Source organism: Diabrotica virgifera, chromosome 7 (genome assembly GCF_917563875.1).
Source record: "Diabrotica virgifera virgifera chromosome 7, PGI_DIABVI_V3a".
Lineage (NCBI taxonomy): Eukaryota > Metazoa > Arthropoda > Insecta > Coleoptera > Chrysomelidae > Diabrotica > Diabrotica virgifera.
Window position 1 is genome coordinate 161,509,442 of NC_065449.1, and position 26,016 is coordinate 161,535,457.

Consider the following 26,016-nt stretch of genomic DNA (forward strand, 5'->3'; position numbering starts at 1 on the left):
GTTTCCCACCTTTAAACCTATCAGAGGAGTATGTCAACTAAAACTGTCTGTGACAGTGGCATTTCTCAAATTCGTCCGATACGTCTAAAGGTGGGAAACAATCAAGATAATGTCAATCTATAAGTTACTATCGCTAAATTTAACACCTCCATTAGGTTCATCTCTTTTTATCTCTCAACTTAATATGTTTTCCATCTTTTGCGTTATTTTGCCGGTTATTAGTGCGCTCATCACTGTATACTGATAGTTATATTAATAAAGTTGTTTTTTAGGAAACAAAATTACTTATGCACTAAAAACCATCATGAAATTGTTATCCTCATTTCCAACTGAGATAAAGCTTAGAGCCTTGAAATGCATAGAGAATCTTTTGTCAGCGTCTGGCACCCAACCTATTGTGAGCCAGATAACAATGAAATGGTTTTCCTTACTGACTGACCAGCCAATGGAAGTTATTGTGAAATATGCTAAGAATCCTTTTACTGAAATAAAGTTAGCCGGTCTGGGAATTATACAAATTATGGCATCACAACAGTGGGGACAGGAGGAAATAAAAAATAGTCCAGGTAAAACTAACAATTTTTTTTTATTCGAGTTTATATATTTTTAAAACGAGGAAGACGAAAAGTCTCAGTTATAAAGTTGACTACAATTACACAATTAAAATAATTGTGAGCGGCCGTGGGTAACGGCATAAACGCTGGCCTCATACGCCAGTAGACGTGGGTTCGATCCCTGCCAAAGACAAGCCATTTTCATTTCCAATAATGACACGAGCCGTCTCACCGTGCCTCGGAGAGTACGTTAAGCCGTCGGTCCCCCTGGGCTAGTGTACATCGACACTAGTTACTTGAAACAGGGTTAAAGATGTAATTGGCGCTGGAACTATCCGAAAGGATCTCCCCGGCAAAAATGCCATACGATATTATTATTATTATTAAAATAATTGAAATAAAAATAATAAACAATATTTTAAATCTAATTGCGTAGAATTATATCATCTGTGATTCTTTCCGTTTCTCACGACATCGAATATTGTGCTGTTTATCTGGCTTACATTCTCAGGGTTTTGGCGTGGATATCATATTTATTTTTGTCTGAGGGACTTTGAGTTTGTACTTTCAAAATAATGAAAGTCGTAAATTCTTCATAATGTGTTTTTGACGACGATGAGACTGGACAATGTTTATCTTATAAAGATAAGTAGTTCTAAGTGTTACCAACGAGTCCAAGTGTCCTTTTCGTTGATTTGGCATTTTTCGTGGGAATCAGGAGAGCCTTAGCTGATGTGGCTCTATGATTTGGATTCGTCAAAAGAAGATTTACAAGTTTAGTGGGCTGTGACTTAGTAACATATCCTGGCTATTTTATTGGTAGAAGAAATATTTGGCTTCTTTTAATTGGATAACTATCTGGTGATTGCCAGAATGGGAGGTAATTTCTGTGATTAAGAAGGAATATTGTCTTGAATTGGGACGAGAACGAGGAAGTCTAGTTTGAGCTGTATAGGGCAGTCAAGTTGGAGCCGTAGCGAGTTCAAGTTGAGTTAGCGTCGGAGGTCTGCAGGGTTGCAGTACCTGAAAGGTTTAATTTCCATTTTAAGTTTGTGTAAGGTGAAGTTATTGTGCAATTTTATTATAGAAGTCTTTGTGTTGGAGTTCCATGATGGTCTAAGCAAGTTGCTAGATCACCGCGTTTTCGCTGTTTTTCTTCGAACCCGACTTCGTATAAAAATGCGATATATAATCTTTTAGGGTTCAAGCAGGAGTTAGAAGTTTTTTTTGTGTTAGCAGTTTCTAACATCATAGTTAAAACATGGAGTTGCTTTTATTTTTTTTATCCTGTTTAATATACGAAAGGACTAATGAGTTCTTCAGTATTTTTGTTCGCGCAGTGACGATTTGTTTTAAGAAATAAATGCAGAATTTTTCTATAAACTATGGGAGTACCTAACCATTGATGTACTTTTAATGTATCTATTTCTTTGTAAAGTGACATTTACTGAAGTGAACTGTGCCTTGAACTTAAAACCAACCAAGAGAAGATACAGGACTAGTATACAAAGTATTATTTTTTTTTGTAAACTTTTCATTTTCTTTTTGGTATGCAAAATGCTCTCTTTATGTAAAATCGCGATCTTATTAATTTTGTTTCATTGTGTTTCAATAAATAATGTTTGATTTGCAAAATACAATTTTAATATTGTCTTTTCCCTTTCTCTTGTTTCGTAAGTACAACAAAGATTTAGCTGAGTAAAGACATAGATAAGGTAAGTCACGCCATAAGTATTTTATATATTTTGTATTGACTAGGTTTTTGCTTAATTTTTGATTTAGCTGTCTTTTCTTTTACGTTTCTATTTTTGCATATTTATGGTTCCCACAAGGAAACCAGTGGCGCCCAATATTTTATTTCTTTTTATTTGATATTGTTATTTGATTTTTCTATTTTTTTTTTTATTTTATTTTAAGCTAATAAGAGAATATTAATAATATCCCGTTAAGAACCAGCCCATATCTCTTCCGTTACTGAGCAACCGAGGACATGTTCTTCAAATTGTGTAACACGTTTACATCCGCTTATATGACATATCAACGTCTTGTCAAATTATATTTTCCATTATTCCTACAGGTTGAATTTCGTCCTTACAAGATGAAAAAGGGGGAAAGGCAGTTTTTGTTTTTATTTGACCCAGAGGACTACCATCTCCAGATGGCTGGTTCTGCCTCTTAGGCGTTATCAATAGAGCTATGCAGTAACAACTCTGAATCAAACACCAACAGAGTGCCTTATTTAAGGGAAATTACCGCGAATGCAATAATTCCACTTTTGAGACGCAAATCAGCTACATCTCTCGTAAACCGAGGAAGACGAAAAGTGTCAGATACAAAGTTTACTACTATTAAAATAATTGTAATAAAAATAATAAACAATATTTTATGAGATGATGGTCCAACTCTGGGTCAAATAAAAACAAAAACTGCCTTTCCCCCTTTTTCATCTTTACTCATATTTTTGAGTACTTGAAACTGTCTTTCGGACCTTTTCCTAGACGAAAAGAGAGTAGATACGTGGCCGTGTCCTTTCTGCTTTCTTCTATATTCGTCGTCTCCGTGCTTATAAATTGTAAAAGCCGGAGATTCAGGATACAGCCAGAAAGCAGTTTCTTTTAACGAAAAGTCTTAGATTTAAAATACCTTTTTAAATTAAAATTTTAACTAGCTGACCCGGCAGACTTCGTACTGCCTTAATAGATAAAAACAAACTTTTGTATACAATAAACTTAAAATCAACAAAAGGAATTCGTAATTAATAAACAAAAAATGCTCGATGTGAATGAGGTTTCATTATTAATTTTAATTAATTACACGTGATGTTTGAAGTAATAAAGTTTAGTTAGAAGTAACAAAATAAAGTTTGTAGTGCAACAGTTACAATCTTAAATTTGTTTATCTTATAATGAATATAGCAGCTTTATTTTATTTAAATTCAAAACAACCCTGTATTTATAATTGGGTTCGGGGTTGTCCAACTATATAGGTGTTAATCAAAATAAAATTAAATTAAATATCATTAAATAAAATGAAATAAAAATACTAAATAAATAAAAAAAATAGTAATAAAATTAAATAGAATCTAATAAAAATAACTAAAATTGAATAAAATGAAATAAAATAAAATAAACGAAAATAAATAAAATACTTAAAATAAATAAAATTAAACAAAATTAATTAAAATTAAATAAAATTTTATAATTTGCTGCTTGTTCTTTTCGTGTGCTCAGAACCTTTCTCCTGCTTGCCGTTCGTCAGAAAAGTTCGGTTTGTATCTGAGACTTTTCGTCTTCCTCGGTTTACGAGAGATGTCGCTGATTTGCGTCTCAAAAGTGGAATTATTGCATTCGCGGTAATTTCCCTTAAATAAGACAGTCTGTTGATGTTTGATTCAGAGTTGTTACTGCATAGCTCCATTGATAACGCCTGAGAGGCAGAAATAGCTATCTGGAGATGGTGGACCAACTCTGGGTCAAATAAAAACAAAAGCTGCCTTTCCTCCTCTATTAATTTTTCTTATGAGCATATTATGAGAAAAGCAATTGATGGATGGAAAAATGGCATCTCAATAAATAGTCATAAGATATACGTACGTTTTACAGATGACACAGCCCTTCTTGCAAAAAGTCAAGCAGAACTGATTTTGATCTTATACGTCTGGTCGAAAACAAAAGTCAAATATTTGGTCTGCAGTTAAACATATCAAAGACAAAGATCGTGATAGTGGATAGACGACATAACAATCATCCACACATAACCACAATTGACCGGTTTGAGGTTGTGAGCTCATACTTATATCTGGGATCATTGATCACAAACACAGGGTCACTACAGGAAGAAATAAAACGTAGATGTGATCTAGCAAAAGCTGCCACAGCAAAAATGACCACAATATGGAAGGATTGTCAAATATCATGAGCGTTAAATATGAGGTTGATCAACTGCTTAATATTCCCTATAGTGACCCTCGGATGTGAATCTTGGACCCTAAGACAATCGGAAAGAAGAAAGATAGACGCCACTGAAATGTTCAGTTGGAGACGACTGCTACGAATTCCTTTTACTGACCGTAGAACAAATAATTCAATTTTAAGAGAGCTAAAAGTTAGCCCTTTCCAGTAAAGTCCATATCCAACAATTAAAATACTTTGGACATGTTATGAGAGTAAACATGTTATAAGGGAATGTTATAGACATGTTATGAGGGGAAATATTACATGATCGGTCATATTACACGTATGCGCGCTAATGGTGAATATTAAATTCTTAATTTTATGTCAAAAAATGTGCAATAACTACGTCTTAAAGCCCACCAAATTTCATTGGCATATCTCAACCGGTTTTAAAGCAATAAAATAAATCGTCAGTTTGTAAGAAAAAATTCAACATCCCGTATCTCGGAAACGAAACATTTGCGGACATACATTTATAAAGCCAACTGTCATTATTTTTTCATGCAGAATTTCCCCTTAAAGTTTGTCGCACTTATTTAGAAACACCGTGTATTGATGAAGAACATGTCTAGTTGTTAAAGTACCTAACTTTTTTATTATCCAACATAAAGGAATGAAAAATGAATAACCATTTTCAGTTTCGTTGCAAAACGAAAATACACCCGCACCATATTCTAGTCCAATCAGAGTGCAGCAAGCACCTCTACCGGTTTCGAAACTTATTAGTCTCTCATCAGGAGGCACATATGCCGCTCTCTCTGATCCAACCAAAACAAGCCCCGGCGTGCAGTCACGGATTGCAACGAACGAAATGGCATAGATGCCCTAGCGGCAACTGCTAGCAAAAGACTAAGTTTTCACTCTAATGGCATATAAAACAAAATAATGTTATTCTACATCCCACCAGACTGAAAACAATGGGAACCTTCTCTGGTTACACCTCCGAGGCTTCTACAATTTGCAAGCCATGCGGATGCCGAGACTAAGGAAGATTAGGGAATTTTACAATTTATAATTCACGTCCCATCTGCTCAGCGCGGTAAAGTTCCAACGAGAATGGTTCCCTTCGTACTCCAATCAAAGTAAACATGTAAACCAAAAATGAATAACCATTTTTAATTTCGTTGCAAAACGAAAATACACACGCACCATATTCTCTTCTATAAACGAATGAATCAAAAAACAGAACGTTAAGAAAACCTGAGGCTATAGTTGGGTTTTAATTTCAGTACATATTTTATAATTAACTATTTAGATGGGAAATAAGCCATTTAGAATATTCCACAGGGTGATGCGAACTTTTAGAAAAAAAAAACACAGTTGATTGGTACACCCAGTATACAATAGAAATTTACCTGTTTAGCAACAATATTATTACAGTGGTATTGTTAAAGAATCAGGCTATAACATGTTTAAAAAATCACTTAAATCGGCCAACCGGTTTAGGAAATATGAGACATCAAAAATGACCAAATTTTTAAGTGGGCCGATTACTATGCACGTAAGTTTAGATTAATAAATTATTTTAATATCATCAGTGATTAATAAGCAAATAAACAATTTATAAAAAATTCAATAAAATATTTTCTTTTTGTCATTTCTTTCACTTTTGCGAAAACGTAAACAAAACCATTTCTTAACTGTGTGAATAATATAACTCCAATATAAATTTAGTTGTGAAAACAACTGTTTGTGTAATATATAACCTCTAAATGCAAAAACAGGACAAAAAAACAGCAAAAAATCCAACAAAGTGACAGCTACAAGTAAACGAACCAGAAACTTGTACTTAAACTCTGAAAACGTACCCAAGCGTCTTTTTTGTACCTATCTCTTTTCGATGTACTTAGTCTAGAGCATTCATAAAATTAACATGTGTCTTCACTTAGTAACAGGCGGTAGCTGGTTTGTTTTTAGTTTCATGCATGGAAGACAAGACTAGATAAAAACTATGTATTTTATCTTGCCAGGTATTAATGACGCATGGGTAAAGAACCATATACTCAACTTGTACAATATTTAAAAAATCTGAAATTTATATTTTTATTCGATAATTTAATATAATATGTCATTTTTAGGACTTATTGAATATCTTTTGGATAGAAACATCGAGGTAATTAAAGAATGCAAAGAAGTAAAATACGAAATCATTAAGCTATTGTCTAGCAGTACCATTTTTGATGAATTTACTTTAAAAAGGCTACAGAAATATGTGAAAGAAGGGCCTTTCCATGTGGAGGCTATTACGGAAGTTGCATTTGAAAGCAATGAATAAATGGGTTTTTTATTTTTGTTTTAATATATTTTCAGCTAATAATAATAATAATAGATATTTATATTTTATTGTAAAAATATATTGAGTTTCATTCTACTCCTTTTTCTGCAAGTTTAAGACTGAAATTTTTACCAAATAATGTCTGATTTTCAAGAAAGTCCCAATGTAAAATTCAGATATGAATGTATCATTAGAACAGTAGAACCTTGTATTATAATAGTTTGGTCCACTATTATTATCAAGAAAATATCAGACATGTTTGAGGAAACGAATGGGATACAAACAGAATTTGAAAAAATATTTCGCAGGTCCAGGATTGATTTTTAAATAAGATTTGCACGTTTATACATATTGACACAGACAAAATGTATTACAAAATTCCTAGCTGACTTCCATGGACTGTCTTAATACATCCAACTAAATTATTTTCATCCAACGTCTGCTAATGAGGGTTCAGTAGAAGTACAGTGGAACCTCGATAACTCGGATTAATCGGGACCGCGGCCGATCCGGGTTATCGAAAATCCGGGTTAGCCGGAGAATATGGTAAAAATTAATAAAATACGGTATACGTACAGATAAACTCCGTTATAATTGAAATAACATGAAATATATGCACATTACCTACACATCTAAATTACTAAAAACACGCAAACACAAACCTAAGCAAACGGAAGCGAACAATACAAGCCTGTACTACACATACAATCGGAACGATGTTATGTTATTTAAGAACACTGAAAACATAAGACCATTTAAAAAAGAATTTTTTAAATAGTCTTTTAGTCTTTTTTAAACAATGCTAAGACAGTTTGAAATAAATAAGGAATAACAGGTGCTTGTTGTTTCCGATAATAACGTCGCTCTGCTGCCGGCGCCGTGTGTTATGAGTCATTTTTACTATCGTATAGTTCAAATTCCACAAACACACATCTTTCAAATATTACATTACATACATTTTTATTGTTAAAATGTTTGTCTGACGAAAATCGGTCCGGGTTAGCCGGACTTCCGGGTTATCGGGGTTCCACTGTACCTTTAAAGTCAAGGGGTAACACCATTAAGTATTGTACATGAGGCACATTATTTTTCAACAGTCGAAAATAACGTTGTCTTGACATTTGAAACTTGACATTTACAACTTTTTTCCAATTTGTTCGGTCTTCCATCAATCTAGGCTCAAATAGAATGTTCATTTTCCGGATATCTGCTTGGATGTTATCTCTCCATCTCATTCTGGGACGTCCGAGTAGTCTTTTGCTTGTAGGAATCTCCTCCCATGCCAGTCTTACAAGTTTCTCGTTATGAAGTCTGTGCACGTGGCCTGCCCATCTTAGTAGCGGTGATTTAATTTCTTGGACAATATCGGTGTCATTGTATAGTGCTTTTAATTCGATATTGGTTCTGATCCTATACTGGTTTATGTTAATGTTATGGTGAGGTCCGAATATTTTTCGTTCAAAACGTCTGAGCTTTTCCTTGTTTGCTTTGCTCATGGTCCACGTTACGCATCCAGTACAGGTCTGACGATGGAATTATAGATTTTGATCTTGGAACTCCTTGTAATATTTTTTGATTTTATAAGCTTATCTAGTGCGAATATGCGAATAAGCTTATCCAGTGCGATTTGCCGACTGGATTCTGTCTTATTTCTTCAGTAACATCGTTGTCAGCTGTGATTACGGCCCCCAGATACTTACAGAGGTACTTAAAGATACTTTGGTATTGAGAACTCCCCTAACCAAAGAAATTCTCGACCAAACTCCAAGTATGTACTCCGGTACATGCTTGGCTTCTTTCTACGCTATCATATGTCTGTCAAAAATCTATGAAGAGATTGTGCATGGGTCTGTTATACTCCCATCCCTTTTCTAGAAGCTTTCTCGGCGTGAATAGTTGATCTATTGTTGATCTGTTTGCCCTAAAACGGGCTTGATATTCTCCTAGGGGATTAGTCCACTAAGAATGATGCTTGAGAGGATTTTATATGCCGTGTTCAGCAGTGAAATTCTTCTATAATTCGCGCATTTTGTTTTGTCCCCTTTTTTTGTGGATGAGCACTATGATGTTTTCCTTCCTTCTTGCTGGTATTCTTTGTTCTAACCATATTTGTGTTATTAACTGGTGGATTTGGCGATGTAGTGCGTCTCCACTATATTTCAGAAATTCTGCTTCTCGTCCGTACTCGGCGCTTTGGGATTGTTCAGCTTATTTACGGCCTTTTGGGTTTCTTCAAAGGAGGGATCCTTGACGTGCATGTCCGCTGTGATATATCGTCGGTCGAGCGTTATAATGTGGTATTAGCATATGTTACAGTTTAGCAGGAAAAAAATTTAAAAAAATGCTCACTGTATTTTTATTTTGACACGCTTTAGTTATAGAAATTTTTCATTTTTATATGTATAATGACGTAATAAAGAGTTATTTCTTTCTACTAGTTATTTATAACATTTTATTTATTTATTTATTTTTTTATTTAACAAACAAAAAGTATTTTGAAAAAAAATCATAAAATGTTGATAGAACATTATGATGTTATTGAAACATCAACTTTTACAAAAATGTAACGAAATTGTTCTAACTAACAACATCGTGTCCTGTAATATTCTAATAAACATAAATTAAGGACAACATTTAAAGTAAATAAAAGAATCAAGTCTCTAAATAATTTTTTACAAGAATTTGGCTAAATTTACTACTGCTTTGGAATGTTGGAAGAATTGCATTTTGATGTTGAGGGCAGTTCATTGTCTAAATTGTCATTAGTTAAACGACCTTTGTTTGTTTGAATAAATGCGCTACAAAAACTTTCGCATAATTGACATTGCTTAAAAAAAGTTAATGTGAACTGGGAGTCCACAGGCGGCAAAAACTTGAAAAGCTTTTTTAAATGCAGTAGTTTATCTAAAGGTAGTAAGCATTCCCTGGGTTCATCACAAGATTTTATCGATGGTAAAGATATTGAAGTGGTGATTAGACAAGATCCGTTTGTTTTTCGTACTGGAGGCTTGCATAGAATTGAAACTTCAGTGAAGGGTCCATCATGTTGGTATTTCAGCTCAATATAATGTATTCTGGAAGAATAATATCTCAACTGCTTTACTAGATTTCTTTCAGTACAAAATTCTTGATACAAATCATACAACTTTTGCACATTCAACGAAGTTTAAAACTATTCCTCATTCGAATCTCGAAATTATAATGTCTAACAGAAATACCGGATTGCTATTGGTCTCATTTGATAGAACATTATAATGTTAAGCTATTTTTAAATTTGTCATTTAGAACAATTTAGTATTGTCTAAATTTAAAGATACGATCAAATATTTATGCAGAAGTCAAATTTAATAGAACAATATGACATCCCTAAGTGTTGATAGAACATTATAACACTCGACCGACGATATATCTCTTCTTTGTGCGGTTCTTCCTGTATGATTTAGAAGGTCCCTGAAATACCTTTTCCATTCTTCAGTTAGTTCTTTACCATCGATTATCATATGACCTTGATCGTCTCTCAGTGTAGGGATAGAATTGGTTATATGTCCTCTTTTCCAGTGGAAATTGCTTTATAGAAATCTCTGGAGCCTGGTTTGGGTCGGTCTCTCTCCATAGTTTCATATTTTTGTTGTTCATAGTTTCTTTTCTTTATGCGTATTATTTTTCTTATTTCTTTTCGGCAGTCATCGTATTCTTTTTCACTTTTGTCTGTTTGTAGTTGTATCCATGTCTTCCTTACTGTTGGTCTTTTGTCCAGCTGTTTCCGACATTCCTCGTCATACCATGTTTTTGTCCTTTTCTGCCTACTGCTTCCAAGATTTCCATTTGAAAAGCGTGAGAGAATAATAAAATGACTTAAAAAATGTTCAGAAGAAGTCAAATTTACTGACAGCTCTAGACTGTTGAGCCATTTCTGAATTTAGAGTTTCTACATTTTATATTGGTGACTTCGAGACGAAAACTTTTTTTTTTCTTCTCTGGTAGTCGTCTTTTCTACACTGGTCGAATTACAGCCACTTGACTTACAGTCGGAAAAATGAAAGAATACCCATGAAAGAACATATAAAACACGCTGTATTTTTCTGTCACTGTGTCACAAAGAAAATTGCCCAGCGCAAGTACATGTAATAATAATTATTACATGTACTTGCGCTGGCCAATTTTTTGTGTGACACGGTGACAGAAAAATACAGCGTGTTTTATATGTTCGTTCATGGGTATTCTTTCATTTTTCCGACTGTATCAACTATTGTACAAGTCCTCAGGACTTCGGCAAACGTACTATAAGCACTCCGCAAACACCAGTGGACTTTTTATCTGGTCCAGGTATAACCAAGGCTCTTGCATCAGGATAACACAGAACTTACACAATCTAGCATAATCTCATATAAACATAATATGTACTTAGAATTAGACATCTTTCCAGAAAGCAGTTTCAGAACCTTATTATCCATCTCCAGTTTTATTTTTTTTTTTTTGATAATTCTTGTAAATCTTAATGTATATTATTAATAGTTTACTTTTCCACATTTTTGATGTAGTTCTTTATTTGGAACTCTTGCAACTTCCTATTATCCAACAGGATTCATAGCAATCAGGACGTATTTGGATTCACTTTATATATATATATATATATATATATATATATATATATATATATATATATATATATATATATATACAGAGTGTCCCAAAAGTAGTGGAACGGTCGAATATTTCGCGAACTAAACATCGGATCGAAAAACTGAAAAATACGTGTTCAATCATTTTCAAAAATCTATCCAATGACACCAAACACCAACCCCCACTACACCCCCTGGAGGTGGGGTGGAGGGTAACTTTAAAATCCCAAATGGAAACCTCTAGTTTTTCTTGCAGATTTGGATTTGTTACGTAAAAGTAAGCAACTTTTATTCAAGACATTTTTTCGAACTGTGGATAGATGGCGCTATAATTGAGAAAAACGATTTATCCTGATACCATAGGTAAATTATAGAAACGGTCTAATATCTCGAGAAATACACTTCCAAATGAGAAACCAAAAAAAAAAGATTTTTAATACTTTTCGAAAACCTATCGAATAACACTAAACATGACCCTCCAACCCACCCCCTGGAGGTGGGGTTGGGGGTAACTTTAAAATCTTAAATAGCAACCCCCACTTTTTATTACAGATTCGGATTCATCATGAAAAATTAAGCAACATTTATTCGAAACATTTTTTAGAATTATTGATAGATGGCGCTTTAATTGGAAAAATACGATTTATTAGCGCCATCTATCAGCAATTTTAAAAAATGTTTCGAATAAATGTTGCTTAATTTTTCATGACGAATTCGAATCTGCAATAAAAAGTGGGGTTGCTATTTAAGATTTTAAATTTACCCCCCCACCCCGTCTCCAGGGGGTGGGTTGGAGGGTCATTTTTGGTGTTTATCGATAGGTTTTTGTAAAATATTAAAAACCTGTTTTTTGGTTTCTCATTTGGAAGTGTATTTCTCGAGATATTAGACCGTTTCTATAATTTACCTATGGTATCAGGATAAATCGTTTTTCCCAATTATAGCGCCATCTATCCACAGTTCGAAAAAATGTCTTGAATAAAAGTTGCTTACTTTTACGTAACGAATCCAAATCTGCAAGAAAAACTAGGGGTTTCCATTTGAGATTTTAAAGTTACCCCCCACCCCACCTCCAGGGGTTGTAGTGGGGGTTGGTGTTTAGTATCATTGGATAGATTTTTGAAAATGATTGAACACATATTTTTCAGTTTTTCGATCCGATGTTTAGTTCGCGAAATATTCGACCGTTCCACTACTTTTGGGACACCCTATATATATTATTAATTATCTGCAGTTCTTAATAATTTGTTACGTTTCTGACTGTTTTTGTCTCATCAATGCCATTTTTCTTATGATATGCAGTAACAGGTATCTACATAATATTTGTTTTTCATGATAGGAAAAGTAATAATAGAAAGTTATTTTTCAAGTTATATTTAAAACATAAGTTATCATCTTACATCACAATGTTTTAATATCTAGTCTTTTTGTTTTTTATTTAACAATACTCTCATCAGGCTCATACAAACTCTAAGATTACTTAACAAACCATACATATCATTCTACACCTAAGTATGTACTTAAAATACTAAAAATCGTTAAAAATAAAATGAAAAATAATATCCCTTTAGAAACAGTGACTTCCTGTCTCATGGCAATTTAGTGATAGACCTTATAGGTCCACACTTAAAAAAATATTACTTCCCTCATGAGACTTTTTTTATTCGGTTATTCATATCGAGTCGGACAACTTTTCTATGTCGGAAAATTTTCGAGAGGGAGCGTTTTGTAAGTAGAGGTTTGTAAACTTTGGTGCTTCTGACAACTGGAGTACCCTTAAAAATTTGTCGGACAATATTACCAGTAAATTGTAAGTATTTTTATCAAACATTCCTGAAAAAAAAAATCATCATTTATGACTCACAATAAAATTTATACCCTCACAGCTGATTTTTGCAGAATTGTTTGTAAAAAATATTTACAAATAACTGGTAATATTGCCCGACAAATTTTTAACGATACTCCAGTTGTCGGATACACCAAAGTTTAGTGGTTTCTAAACTTTGGTGCTTTCGACAACTGGAGTACCCTTAAAAATTTGTCGGACAAATATGACCGGTAAATAAGTATTTTTATCTCAAACAATTCTGCAAACACATCATCATTTATCATGATGTTATATATGACTCCTAACGAGTCCTATAATTTATACCTTCAAGATTGTTTGATAAAAATATTTACCATTTAATTGTTAATATTGTTCGACAAAATTTTAAGGATACTTACTTCAGTTGTCGGACTGAAGACAATATATTTACGGAGGACTATATTTACGAAAGGCTCCCCTCCCGAAAATTTTTCGAAATAGAAAAGTTGTCCGATTTGCCATGAGTAACTGAATAAAAATGGTAATATGAGGAAGTTAATGCATATTTTTTAGTGTGGGCCCAAGGCGCCTATTAAGTGAGGTTAGTAAAAAGTAATAAAACTATACAGAACAAGTAAAAACTTCGTTTGTATAATGGTATAAAAAGTTTATTGAAAAACTATTAAAAAGTCATCCAAAAGGATTTGCAAAACGTTTTCAATCTAGATCAGATCATCTTCAGTGCGTTCTGCTTAGTACATGAAACTAGCAACCTTATAGAATAGGTGACATCGAGAAATATGATTTACATTTTTAAAAACTGATGTTAGTAGCAACTCTAAGTCGATGTTAAACGATAAATTTAAGAGTGCTCAAAGGGCAACATGATTCACTGCTCGATGGTAACGTGTGGTACTTGCCAGTTCGATGGACACAGACCAACCGTTCACGTTACCATCGAGCAGTGAATCATGTTGCGCTTTGAGCACTCTTAAATTTATCGTTTAACATCGACTTAGAGTCGCTACTAACATCAGTTTTTAAAAATGTAAATCATATTTCTTGATGTCACCTATTATATAAGGTTGCTAGTTTCATGTACTAAGCAGAACGCACTGAAGATGATCTGATCTAGATTGAAAACGTTTTGCGAATCCTTTTGGATGACTTTTTAATAGTTTTTCAATAAACTTTTTATACCATTATACAAACGAAGTTTTTGCTTGTTCTGTATGATTTTTAATTATGGTATACAGCCAGATACTGGGACTTTCCCATTGATTTTTAATAAAACTTTCTACTAGGTGGACAAAATTTTTGCACACAAATGTACCTAATTAGTTAGTTTAAAATTATTATTCTTCTAAGGAAGTTAATGCTTCAGAGAACCATGTCAATTTGACTATACTCTATGGAAATTAAAAGCAGTATATTTTATGTTTTGTTATAGTAGCACTAGAGGTCCGTCCCAGGACGAGATGATTAGGTAAAATTAGGCATTAACAAAGCAAATGTAATAAACAGTACTGTATGTGTACCCGGCCATCAATAAAAATGTAATGTTGGCGCGTTAAAAACGTTAAAAGAAAGAAATAAGAAATTAAAAGAAAACTAGATCTGATAACAGATGGTGCTAGCATTAAATATATTTATTGTGATTGTTTTAGTATAATAGGCGAAGCAACGAAGCACTAAAAAGCCCAAAACTTAGGAATTTTGTGCAGTAAGATGAATCGTCATGCAACTTTTTGCATTCGATTCGAGAGAGTGTCAGGCAATTTTGTGAACTAAATTGATCTCCGGCAAAAATTTTTGTGCATGAGAAAATGCACTTTCAAAGTGCATCTCGAAGAGATGGAAAATGAAAAATTTAGAACTCGGGAAATATTGATGGAAACGAGTTCAATTTTTATACTTGGGGGTTTTGGAGGTCACTGAACACGAATTTCATGACGGATATGGCCTCCGAGGCACCTGGTGCCCAGGGTGGAACTCATCGCCTGGGGCGATCGAATAATTCGCGAAATGAAGCTTGGATCGAAAAACTGAAAAATACGTTTTTAATATTTTTCAAAAATCTATCAAATGACACTAAACACGACTCCACCCCTTGGAGGCGGGGTGGGGTAACGTTAAAACCTTAAATAGAAACCCCATTTGTTATTGCAGATTTGGAATGCTTACGTAAAAATAAGTAACCAAGTGGATACATGGTGCTATAATCGGAAAAAAACAATTTATGTGATACTATAGGTACATTATAGAAACGGTCTAATATCTCGAGAAATCCACTTCTAAATAAGAAACCAAAAAATACTTGTTTAATTTTTTTCAAGAACCTATCGAATAACATCAAATACGACTCTCCACTCTACCCCTTGGAGGTGAGGTGGGGGGTAATTTTAAAATCTTAAATAGGAGCCCCCATTTTTTATTGCAGATTTGGATTCCTTACGTAAAAATAAGTAACTTTTATTAGAGACATTTTTTCGAATTATGGATAGATGGCGCTATAATCGGAAAAACACTATTTATTAGCGCCATCTATCAACAATTCTAAAAAATGTTTCGAATAAATGTTACTTATTTTTTCATGAGGAATCCACATCTGCAATAAAACATGGGGATTCCTATTTGATTTTAAAGTTACCCCCACCCCACCTGTAGGGGGTGGAGTGGATGGTCGTGTTTAATGTTATTCGATAGGTTCTTGAAAAATATTAAATAAGTATTTTTTGGTTTTATATTTGGAAGTCTATTTCTCGAAATATTAGACCTTTTCTATAATTTACCTATGGTATCACGATAAATGGTTTTTTTCCGATTATAGCGCCATCTGAACAAAAGAACAGAAGAACAAAATAGTGCCGGCATTGCTAATGGAGAAGAAAAGGTCCTCAGGTTCAATGCAAGTGTTGCCAACATGAGTCATGTTGCCAGATGATATAAATTTGATGGAAATAACCGCAAGAGACATAGAACTTTGTGTGGAGCTTAAAGAAAATGCGAAAGAAATAGGGCTAACCGTCAACGTAGATAAATCTAAATAAACCCCTAATACAAGCAAGAAACCAAGGAAACTTGCAGAATTTGACAATAGGTGATGCTAACATAGAAGTAGTAAAACATCTCACATACCTGGGTGTACAGATAACTGGGGATGGCAGCGAAGAGGAGGAAATACGGAAACGGATAATGCTTGCTAACGAAGCATACTTCCCTCTGTTGCAGTGTTTGGATCCAAATACATCCATTGGAAAGTTTAAAATATAAATAAAAACATCATACGACCAATAGCAACATATGGAGTATAAACATGGATCATGACTGAAAAGAACACCTAGTAGAACTAGCGAAACTATGGTGGAACGTCGGCCAACAGGAAGACCAAGGAAGGGGTGGATAGACGAAGTGAGAACCGATGCTAAAGAGATATTCAGGGTGGACAACTGGAGGAGAGCAGCCAGGGACAGAGATACTTGGAAGTGGATACTGGGGGAGGCCAAGGCCCGAGTTGGGCTGTAGCGCCATAGGAGACAGAGAGAATTGAACTATAGAAATAAGTAAATAATGAATAAACTATTTGTTTAAGATCAATTTTTTAACCCCAGTAACAAAATTAGAACAAAACTTGTTGTATAGATTAATTATTATAATCGGTTCAAAAGCGGTCCAAATTCGTTTTATATCCAAATGGCTACAGCCTGTAGAGTATTTGGAATGAAATTGAATACAAAGAAGACAAAAACGATGGTCATCAGCAAGCACCAAAACAGAAGGTTGAAGGTCAATGTCGACTGTACAGATTTGGAAAAAGTAACAAGAATAACGTACCGTGGAAGTAATCTTGATGAAACTTGGGACCACTCACTAGAGATGAGGACTCGTCTGGAAATGGCACGTACAGTGTTTTACAAAATGCAAAAAGTTCTATATACAACCGCCAGCTGGGTATCTCATTAAGAAATATTATACGTAAGTGCTATGTTTTCTCCACCTTGCTCTATGGTGTCGAACCCTGGACAATGACAGCAGCAACACAAACAAGAATCTATGCATTCGAACTCTGGTGTTACCGTAAAATGCTCAGAATATCATGCATGAGCCATACAACAAATGCGGAAGTCTTGCGGAGGATAAACAAGAAAAGAGAGTTTATGCTTATAATAAAAGAATGAAAAACACAATATTTTGGTCACATCGTAAGAAATCAAAAGTATGAACTGCTCCAACTTATAATCGAAGGCAAAATAAATAGCAAAAGGGGACCAGGAAGAACACGCAACTCTTAGCTTAAAACCTACGACAATTGACGAATATGACCTCCATAGAATTGTTCAGGGCGGTTACAAATAAGATTAAATGGGCAAATGTAAATGCCAACGTTCTTAAGGATAATGCATCGTAAGAAGAAGATGTAAATAGTTACGTTACACCGACCTGTATAGTTCGAGGTTTGGTGAAATCAGCTGTTTTTCAGGAATCTGTTTCATCAAGTATTTTCATCAAGTAACCGGCTACTGCCATAAAATATGTTAAAACTTTGGTGAGAAAGCAAAGAACCCCGCAACACTCGGTTATTAGGCCGCGGAACAAAAGTGCGGAAAAGTGGCCGCGGTCAAATTTAACGAAAGTTCGGTCAATGGTAGTTCTCAGTGGGTAGATTAAAAAAGTCCATGGGACCCAGGTGTGAGAAACTATTATTTTGAAGTTGAAGCAACAGCCTTCTGAAGTTATTGGCTTCAGGTGCTCGATTTATGTTAAGTGCACTAATTCACTATCAAGTGAACGAAAATATTTATTATTGAAAGAAGAGAGACACATTTTCTTCATGAATATTTGCGTGTTGCATATGTATTCGTGGTCCAACATAGATGCATCGTATTTTAGTCTTCAGAAAACCTCCCGAAAAGTCCTCAGAAAACTGAAGAAGTTAGATAAGAAATGTGTTGCTAGAGCGACAAAAGAATTATCATGTTTTCACGATTGCTTTAGCACACATATCCCTATACCAGCATAGCTGCAGCTTCGTCTTATCTTAAGAAAACTGCTGAACAGCGGCGGATCTATCAAAATCGAATAGGGGAATTCCCCCCATAACACGGTCAAGAAGTAAAGAAAAAATTATTGAAACATAAAAGTACATTAGTTGACATGAAACTGAAACTATAGACAGGCAAATTCAATCCAATAAACTCGATACTTAGGAAAACAAAAGGAAGTTATTGCAAGTTGTTATCTGTCTTTTATTGGAAGTCTCCCGCAAAGGCAAATGTTCCACCACCGCTACTGAATTGCCTTCAGTACAACTGAGTAACAACTAGAACAAGTGCTGCTAGAGCAGCACAAAACATCTCACGTTTTTACGCAAGCAGAATAAAGTGCGTCTAAAAACCATTAGATATTCCGACAAAGCAGTAGTTTGTGCAAATAAATTAGATGGTTTGCAACATGGACTTGATCTCAATACGAAAAAAAAAAAACAAAGTAAGTACATGGTAGTCAGTAAACGCGAAATATGAATTACAATCATTAATGGAATAATCGGGTTTTAGTCTTTTCGGTTAGATGCATCATATATGTCGTTTTAACTCTAACTGACGATCTGTCAGGATACTTAACATTGGGTTGATGTTTTACAAAGCCTAAAACTGAAATAAACAACGCAGGAAAAGCAAGATCAGCGTTCGGAACGATTAAGTCTCTTTTCAGAAGTCACGACTTACCGCTTGGTATCAAAATCTTTATCATCAGATGCTATGTATTTTCGTTGTTATTTAGTGAGGAGTAGAGGTCTTGGACACTTTCTGAAGCTTCTTTAAGAAAAATCGAAACACTTCGAGATGTGGTGACAGACACATTTTAAGAATTTCATTGGTTAAGAATTTCACTAATGAGCGCAAAGAACGCCAGATTATTAACACAATCAAGACCGTAAATTGGAATACCTTGGCCGTGTTATACGCAATAAATAGAGATGTGGCTTGTTGCAATAAATTCTTCAGGGCAAGATATTTGGAAAGAGAAAACCAGAATGAAGAAGAATATCTCCTCTTCAAAACCTAAGGAAGTGGTTCAATACATCTACAATCAGACTATTCCAAAGAGCAGCAATAAGTTAGGATCGACAGGCTGATCCCCAACATTCGGAACGGATAAGAAAAAGAAGCGAAGGTCATGCTATGCTCAATTTAAATCGTTTATGTTAATTTATTTTTTTCTTTAATTCTGGACCGTTTTGGGAGTAATTCCCCTATTCTCCCCCCTCTCTCGTAGATTGGCCACTGTTGAGTAGGTTTCTAAAGATAAGGCGAAACTGAAGTTATGCTGCAGTTTTGGATAAGTGTGAAGCATTCATGAAACATGATAATTCCTATGTCGCACTAGCAGCATATTTTCTTTCGCACTTCTTCAGTTTTCTGAGGAATTTTCGGAGGTTTTCTGAAGATTAAAATACGATGCATCTATTCTTGATCATGAATTCATAAGCAACACGCAAATATGCATAAAAAAAATGAGTCTCTCTTCTTTCAATAATAAGGATTTTCGTTCGCGTGACCGTGAATTAGTGCACTTAACATAAACCGAGGACTTGAATTCAATAACTTCAGATGGTTGTAGCTTCAAAATAATAGATTTTCAGACCTGGGTCCCATGGACTTTTTTAAACTACTTTTCCATAAGGAGTGCTGCGAGGTCCTTTATCTGTTTAGAAAATAGTTTGTACTGAGTTCTAAAATATATATCATTCTTCATAATATTTTTCTTTTAGATTTTCCTAAAAAACTAAAAAATAACGGTAACCCTTACATACTACTTACACATTACAGTACAAAAATAAATATATACAAATATTCATATACTTAGCCTACATCATTGAGATACAACGTTCATATTATTGTTGTTGATATTACTAATAGCTAAAGGCTTTCTCATTGTTACAACTTTGGTAATAATCCTCAACATTGAGACGAGTGGCGCTTCAAAAGCAACTGAAACGAAGAACGATAGGATATAAGAGAGCATCATTTGTCCGAGGTAAATAATTATGGTGATTATACTGCCGAGATGTAAAGGTCCATCCATGCACATTACCATAGCTCTGATCGCTATGGGATGGACTAAGTAAGCGCAGTAGGTTACTCGACTGAAAGGGTAGAGTATGGTAGCTGAGAGAATTTTGTCGACCACACCTAAAATCAATAAAGTACATCAGTAAAAAACAAATTATTGGGTAGATTATATAAAAGATATCGTCTACAGATTGGTAACTATAGGGCTTTTCATTCACAGTCATTTGTTTCGAGCTTCTGTCATGTGTCACATAATATTAATATACAGGGTGAGTCACCACTAACGCGACGGAAGATTACAGCGAAATGGTAAAAGATTTGAAAAAAATTTTTAATTAGTGGTTTGTAAGTTGATCAAATCTACATTTTAAAATTATTTTGAAGTATACAGGGTATTCCAATAAATGGCGGCGTATCAAAGTTATATTTTTTCTTATGGAACATCCTATATTTTATTGAATTTTTTAATTGTCCGCAAAAAATAAGGTATAGTTTCATAAGGCTTCTCTATACCTATGTATAGAGTGTTCTGAGTTATGGTGACTTTTCTTAAAATGTAAAGTTTTAAAAGAAGGCTTATTCCCAAGTTATTTAAGAAATTATAAAAAAAAATACTTTTACATCTAAATATTTGGATATTGGTTGAATGTATTTCATGATTAATTGTTACACATTTATTTACAGGGTGTTCAAAATTTACAGTTTTATTATTGGAATATTCAATGTGTCATATGATTGTTATTTTAAATGGAACACCATGTATATTAACAAATAATTATACTAAACAAATCTACCTCTTTCGAATGGTATATGGATGTCCTATACCTAGGTGTCATAGTTTTTGCGTAATTTACAATTATTAAAATTCTTAATCTGTAAATCGATTTAAAAAAAAAAGAAGTTAATTAATGGCATTGTATGACATTGTCATTTTATGACAGTACGGTCTGGTAATTAATTTATAATTAATGTATTCCATGATTGATTATTACACATTTATTTACAGGGTGCTCAAAATTTACGGTTTCGTTATTGGATTATTTAATGTGTCATATGAAGCTTATTTTAAATAAAACACATGTATGTTAATAAATTATTATACTAAACACAGGTTCCTCTTTCAAATGGTATAGGGATGTTCCATAACTAGCAGTCATAGTTTTTGCGTAATTTACAATTTTCTTAAACAGTAAATTGATTTTAAAAATAATATTTATGCACTCTCGATTTTTAAACTGTATGAAATAAATGTTTGTTTACTGTATCAAAATTATGTCTATTTACTAGACCATTATTATGAAAATGAGGTAGATTGGTCTGTATACAATATATTTAAAAAAAAATCAGGATCTGCTCCAAAGTCTAAAGTCCATAAACGATAAGTTAAATATTTATCATAATCCTGTTCGGTCTAATGCTGGTGTAGGACACGTGTAGGTTTTATACGGACACGGATAATAGTGGTTTCTCTTAAGTATTCTAACAGTCGTTTGACCGATTTACCCTAAATTTTTTCTTTGCTAGTATTTGGGTTTTCCGTAACAGAAAGCAGGACATCAAGTTCCTTGACGTGATCACAAATAACTGGTTTATTTTTATTTAACTTTCCGAAATTTCTCAAAAACGTCCTTTTTTGGGTGTCTTCTATCAGGATACCTACTTTTGAGCGTAAACTTTAGAAAGTAAGATACAATTTTGCAAACACTCCTCAATGCAAAGTACCATGTCTGCTCTTTCGTAGATAACGTGGTTATTCATTTTTAGGAACAATTAAATTTGAATATCATACATGGATATTTATTTTTTTGATAATTACCAGACCGTACTGTCATAAAATGACGATATCATACAATGAGATACATCTTTTGTTTTAAAATAGATTTACAGATTAAGAATTTAAATAATTGTAAATTACGCAAAAACTATTAGACCTAGGTATAGGACATCCATATACCATTCGAAAGAGGTGACTTCGTTTAATATAATTAATAATTAATATACATGGTGTTCCATTTAAAATAAGCATCATATGACACAATGAATAATCCAATAATGAAACTGTAAATGTTGAACACCCTGTAAATAAATGTGTAACAACTATTTAAATGTAAAAGTATTTTTTTATAATTTCTTAAATAACTTGAGAATAAGCCTTCTTTTAAAACTTTACATTTTAAAAAAAGTCAACATAACTCAGAACACTCTGTACATAGGTATAGGGAAGCCTTATGAAAATATACCTTAGTTTTTGCGGACAATTAAAAAATGCAATAAAATATAGGGTATTCCATAAGAAAAAATATAACTTTGATACGCCGCCATTTATTGGGACACCCTGTATATTTCAAAATAATTTTAAAATATAGATTTTATCAACTTACAAACCACTAATTAATTTTTTTTCAAATCTCTTACCATTTCGCTGTAGTAATCTTTCGTCGCGTTAGTGGTGACTCACCCTGTATCTATGTCATACGTTATTGGTATATACTATATACCAATGATACACACCAAAGACGTATGGTCTAGATATATTAATATTATGTGACACATGACAGAAGCTCGAAACAAATGACAGTCGATGAAAAGCCCTATAGTAACTCAAGAATATCGCAGTAAAAGATAGAAATTAAAATCTACATGTACTAAAATTTCTTGTCAATTAGATTCGGACTAGAAAAAGATAGCCCCATAGTAAGATATACTAGATAGCAATAGTAAAATTTTCTCTATTAACAAATTTGGACCTCGGAGGTAAACTAGTAGACCTGGATCCCGCGTGCCAAAAAAAGTTGATTAATAGCAAGCTGCAGCTTTCATGAAAATTTGTTAGTAGCTCAACGGTCTCTAGTCGGACAAACTTTGATATATGGAAACACTGGAACAGGGGAAGTTTTAATTGTGGAACAGGTTAAAAATTTGGCACGTCAGACTACGAAAAGGTTCCATGTATTTTGTCGGACAGAACTTCCAATTAATTTGTTACCATTTCATTAAACTCTCATGCAAAAATCAGACTGGTGCTTATCACCAACTGGGCATTTAAATGAGTTCAACACGAACATGTCAAATGACAGGAATTATATTGTTGATAAATAGCAGTCTGATTTTTGCATGAGAGTGTAATGAAACGGTAACAAATCAATTGGAAGTTTTGTCCGACAAAATACATGGGGCGTTTCCGTAATCTGACGTTCAAAATTTTTAAACTGTTCCACAATTAAAACTTCCCCTCTTTCAGTATTCCCGTATATTAAAGTTTGTCCGTCTAGACACTATTAAGCTAATAACGAATTTTCAGCTTGCTATTAATCAACTTTTTTTGGTATGCGGGATCCAGGCCTATACACCAGTGGCGGCTCGTGGCTTTAGGGACAGGGTCGGCAAAGTTTTGTCTCCGCAGATAGGTATGCCATCTAATTAAAAGGCTTCAATTTCATAGAAGATTTTTGGTTTTTGTTTTTTTTATTTTTTTTTTGTTTTTTCCTATAAATTTAGAACCTAAACCTGTTTATAAATTAACTCTAGTCTATGTTGTTTCGAAGTAGCAAAATGGGTTATAACGTCATTGTAATAGTATCCCAAGAAGCAATTGGACGTAATATTACGACGTCTTAACGTTGGATTAAATGCCCCAACGTTAATACGTGACGTTGCGACGACGGTCAGAAAACCGCTATTGGCACCTAAGTGTGGAATAGAAATACGGGTTGCCTCGACGTCCCCCTCTCGACTTCTCAGCTCGAGATATTTTATCGTCAAATTACGTTAGTTTTTAGGACTTTGTTCTTGTAAAGTAATAGTATAAAATTCTCTAGCACAGAAGTACGGCCGACACACTTCATTTTTACCAAATAGGTTAATAATCTTGGAGGATATTAAATCATCAGAAACTAAGGTTCCTACTCTATTCAGAATATAACCTAAGTGACTTGTATAATTATTTTATTAATCATCTGCCTCATTCCATAATGTGGTCGAAAATTTACAAACGCAAGGAAGTGTACTGTTAAACGAGGTACATATAAAAATTGCTAAAAACTAAAAGCGCCTCAGAAATTTACAGGTTTAATCGAACAAAACGGTAAAAATAGAAATAACCATCGTAATTAAAAAAAACATATTATTATGTCTAGACCCATACAAAATTATCCTTGATTTATATATAAACAAAATTCGTTAATTAAAATCAAATATTCATTAAAATCTAGCAAAAAAATTGCCAAACATCCAGGCAACCAAACGACGTTTTTATAACGTAGATAACACGTCATAAAAATGACTAATTGACGTGTTTCTATGACGTAGTAGTGACGTTGAAAATCACGTGTATTTGTCTCATCGATTTGACGTCATAATTGTGACGATTTTAAAACGTAATCGTATCTACGTTTAATCTTTAATACTTTCAAAAAGTGACCTCTTTCAGATGTTTCAAAATAGTATAAAAAATAGGTACAGCCGGTTCCTAAAAAAACTGATACGACTCTTAGTAAGATTTGATCATGTTGAGCAGTGTATTTGATTGATCTGACATTATATTGATTATGACAGACAAATAATAAAATAAACAAACAACAAACAACTGATTCATGAAAAAAGTAATAAGTATTTTAGAAAAATTTAAACGCAGGATGGAAGATTACATTATTACCGAGGGCGGAAAGCCCCTTAGAATAAACAAGCAGTTTCTATTGAATGAAATATTTGAAATTAAATATCACACTTTTTTTTATTTTCAGCCCTGTAACTTATTAAAATAAATATTATAGAAGTTTTCAGGGACTTTAACCCCTCGGTAAAATTGTAGTCTTTCATTCTGAGTTTAAATTTTTCAAAAATATTTATTAGTTTTCTCAGGATTCGAAAAAAATGAATACAATTAAAATACATTGAGAATTTTGACATGCGTCACAATTTTGCATTAACTCAATGTAAAATTCTAAACTGTTGAATTCCAGCTTCCCTAATTATTTGACATCAAAAGAAATTAGAAACTATTTGTAGATGATTGAAATCTGTATTGAAAACAACTGTTAAAATTGGTCTACGTAATTAAACATATTCCAAAATTTTGTAAAAATGTAATACATTTCAGTTTTCAGCCCAAACTTAGGCCACACACAATGCAATAATGTTCACATTTTTGAACTGTCAATATTTTTATTTTATCATCTATTGTTTAAAAACAATACAGTTGATAAGATACCCTCAGTTGCGGAGAAAGTATTAATAATAAAGATTAATAATAAAGTCTAATAACCGTGGAACAGAATAAGCTATCTGACAAATTTTAAGATTTGGCAGTGACATTGACAGTATGTAAATATTAAGTATTTATCCTTCAAAATACACTGCTCAATTTTCTACAAAATACGCGTCAAGAGTCGTATCAGTTTTTTTTGGAACCAGGTGTACATAACATGAAACCTATAGGCCTACGTCTCATGTGTCGAAGATATAAGTGCTACCACTTGTTTAAGATCGCTTATGCGCTAGGCTAGGAGCAACATTGATTCTGCATGATTTTACCAGCCTTCACATTATAGAATTTTCACTAGTTATATATACCTACTTACTGTGTCAAAACTGAAACAACTAAAAATATGAAACAAAAAAATATGAAACTAATAAATAATTTATTAACAAATTATCCAGCATACTTAATATCTTAATTTAACGCTGTCTTAATACCTTCATTTAACGCTTAATTAAAAACAAATAACCATAAC

At 33.4% G+C, this 26,016-nt stretch overlaps 2 protein-coding genes across 2 annotated transcripts in view; one reads left to right on the forward strand and one right to left on the reverse strand.

The window, feature by feature from the left end:
- The window catches only part of LOC114338978 (26S proteasome non-ATPase regulatory subunit 5), a 42,522-nt gene extending 35,661 nt beyond the window's left edge, over positions 1-6,861 (forward strand). The window contains exons 5-6 of the mRNA XM_050657251.1: positions 273-566; positions 6,586-6,861. Coding sequence (XP_050513208.1) covers positions 273-566; positions 6,586-6,782 — 491 coding nt within the window. The 3' untranslated portion in view covers positions 6,783-6,861. The remainder of the gene's footprint in view (positions 1-272; positions 567-6,585) is intronic.
- A 5,901-nt stretch (positions 6,862-12,762) lies between these two features.
- LOC114338977 (nose resistant to fluoxetine protein 6) overlaps positions 12,763-26,016 on the reverse strand; it is a 245,020-nt gene continuing 231,766 nt past the window's right edge. Inside the window, exon 13 of the mRNA XM_028289603.2 lies at positions 12,763-20,404. Within this exon, the coding sequence (XP_028145404.2) occupies positions 20,085-20,404 (320 nt within the window). The 3' untranslated portion in view covers positions 12,763-20,084. The remainder of the gene's footprint in view (positions 20,405-26,016) is intronic.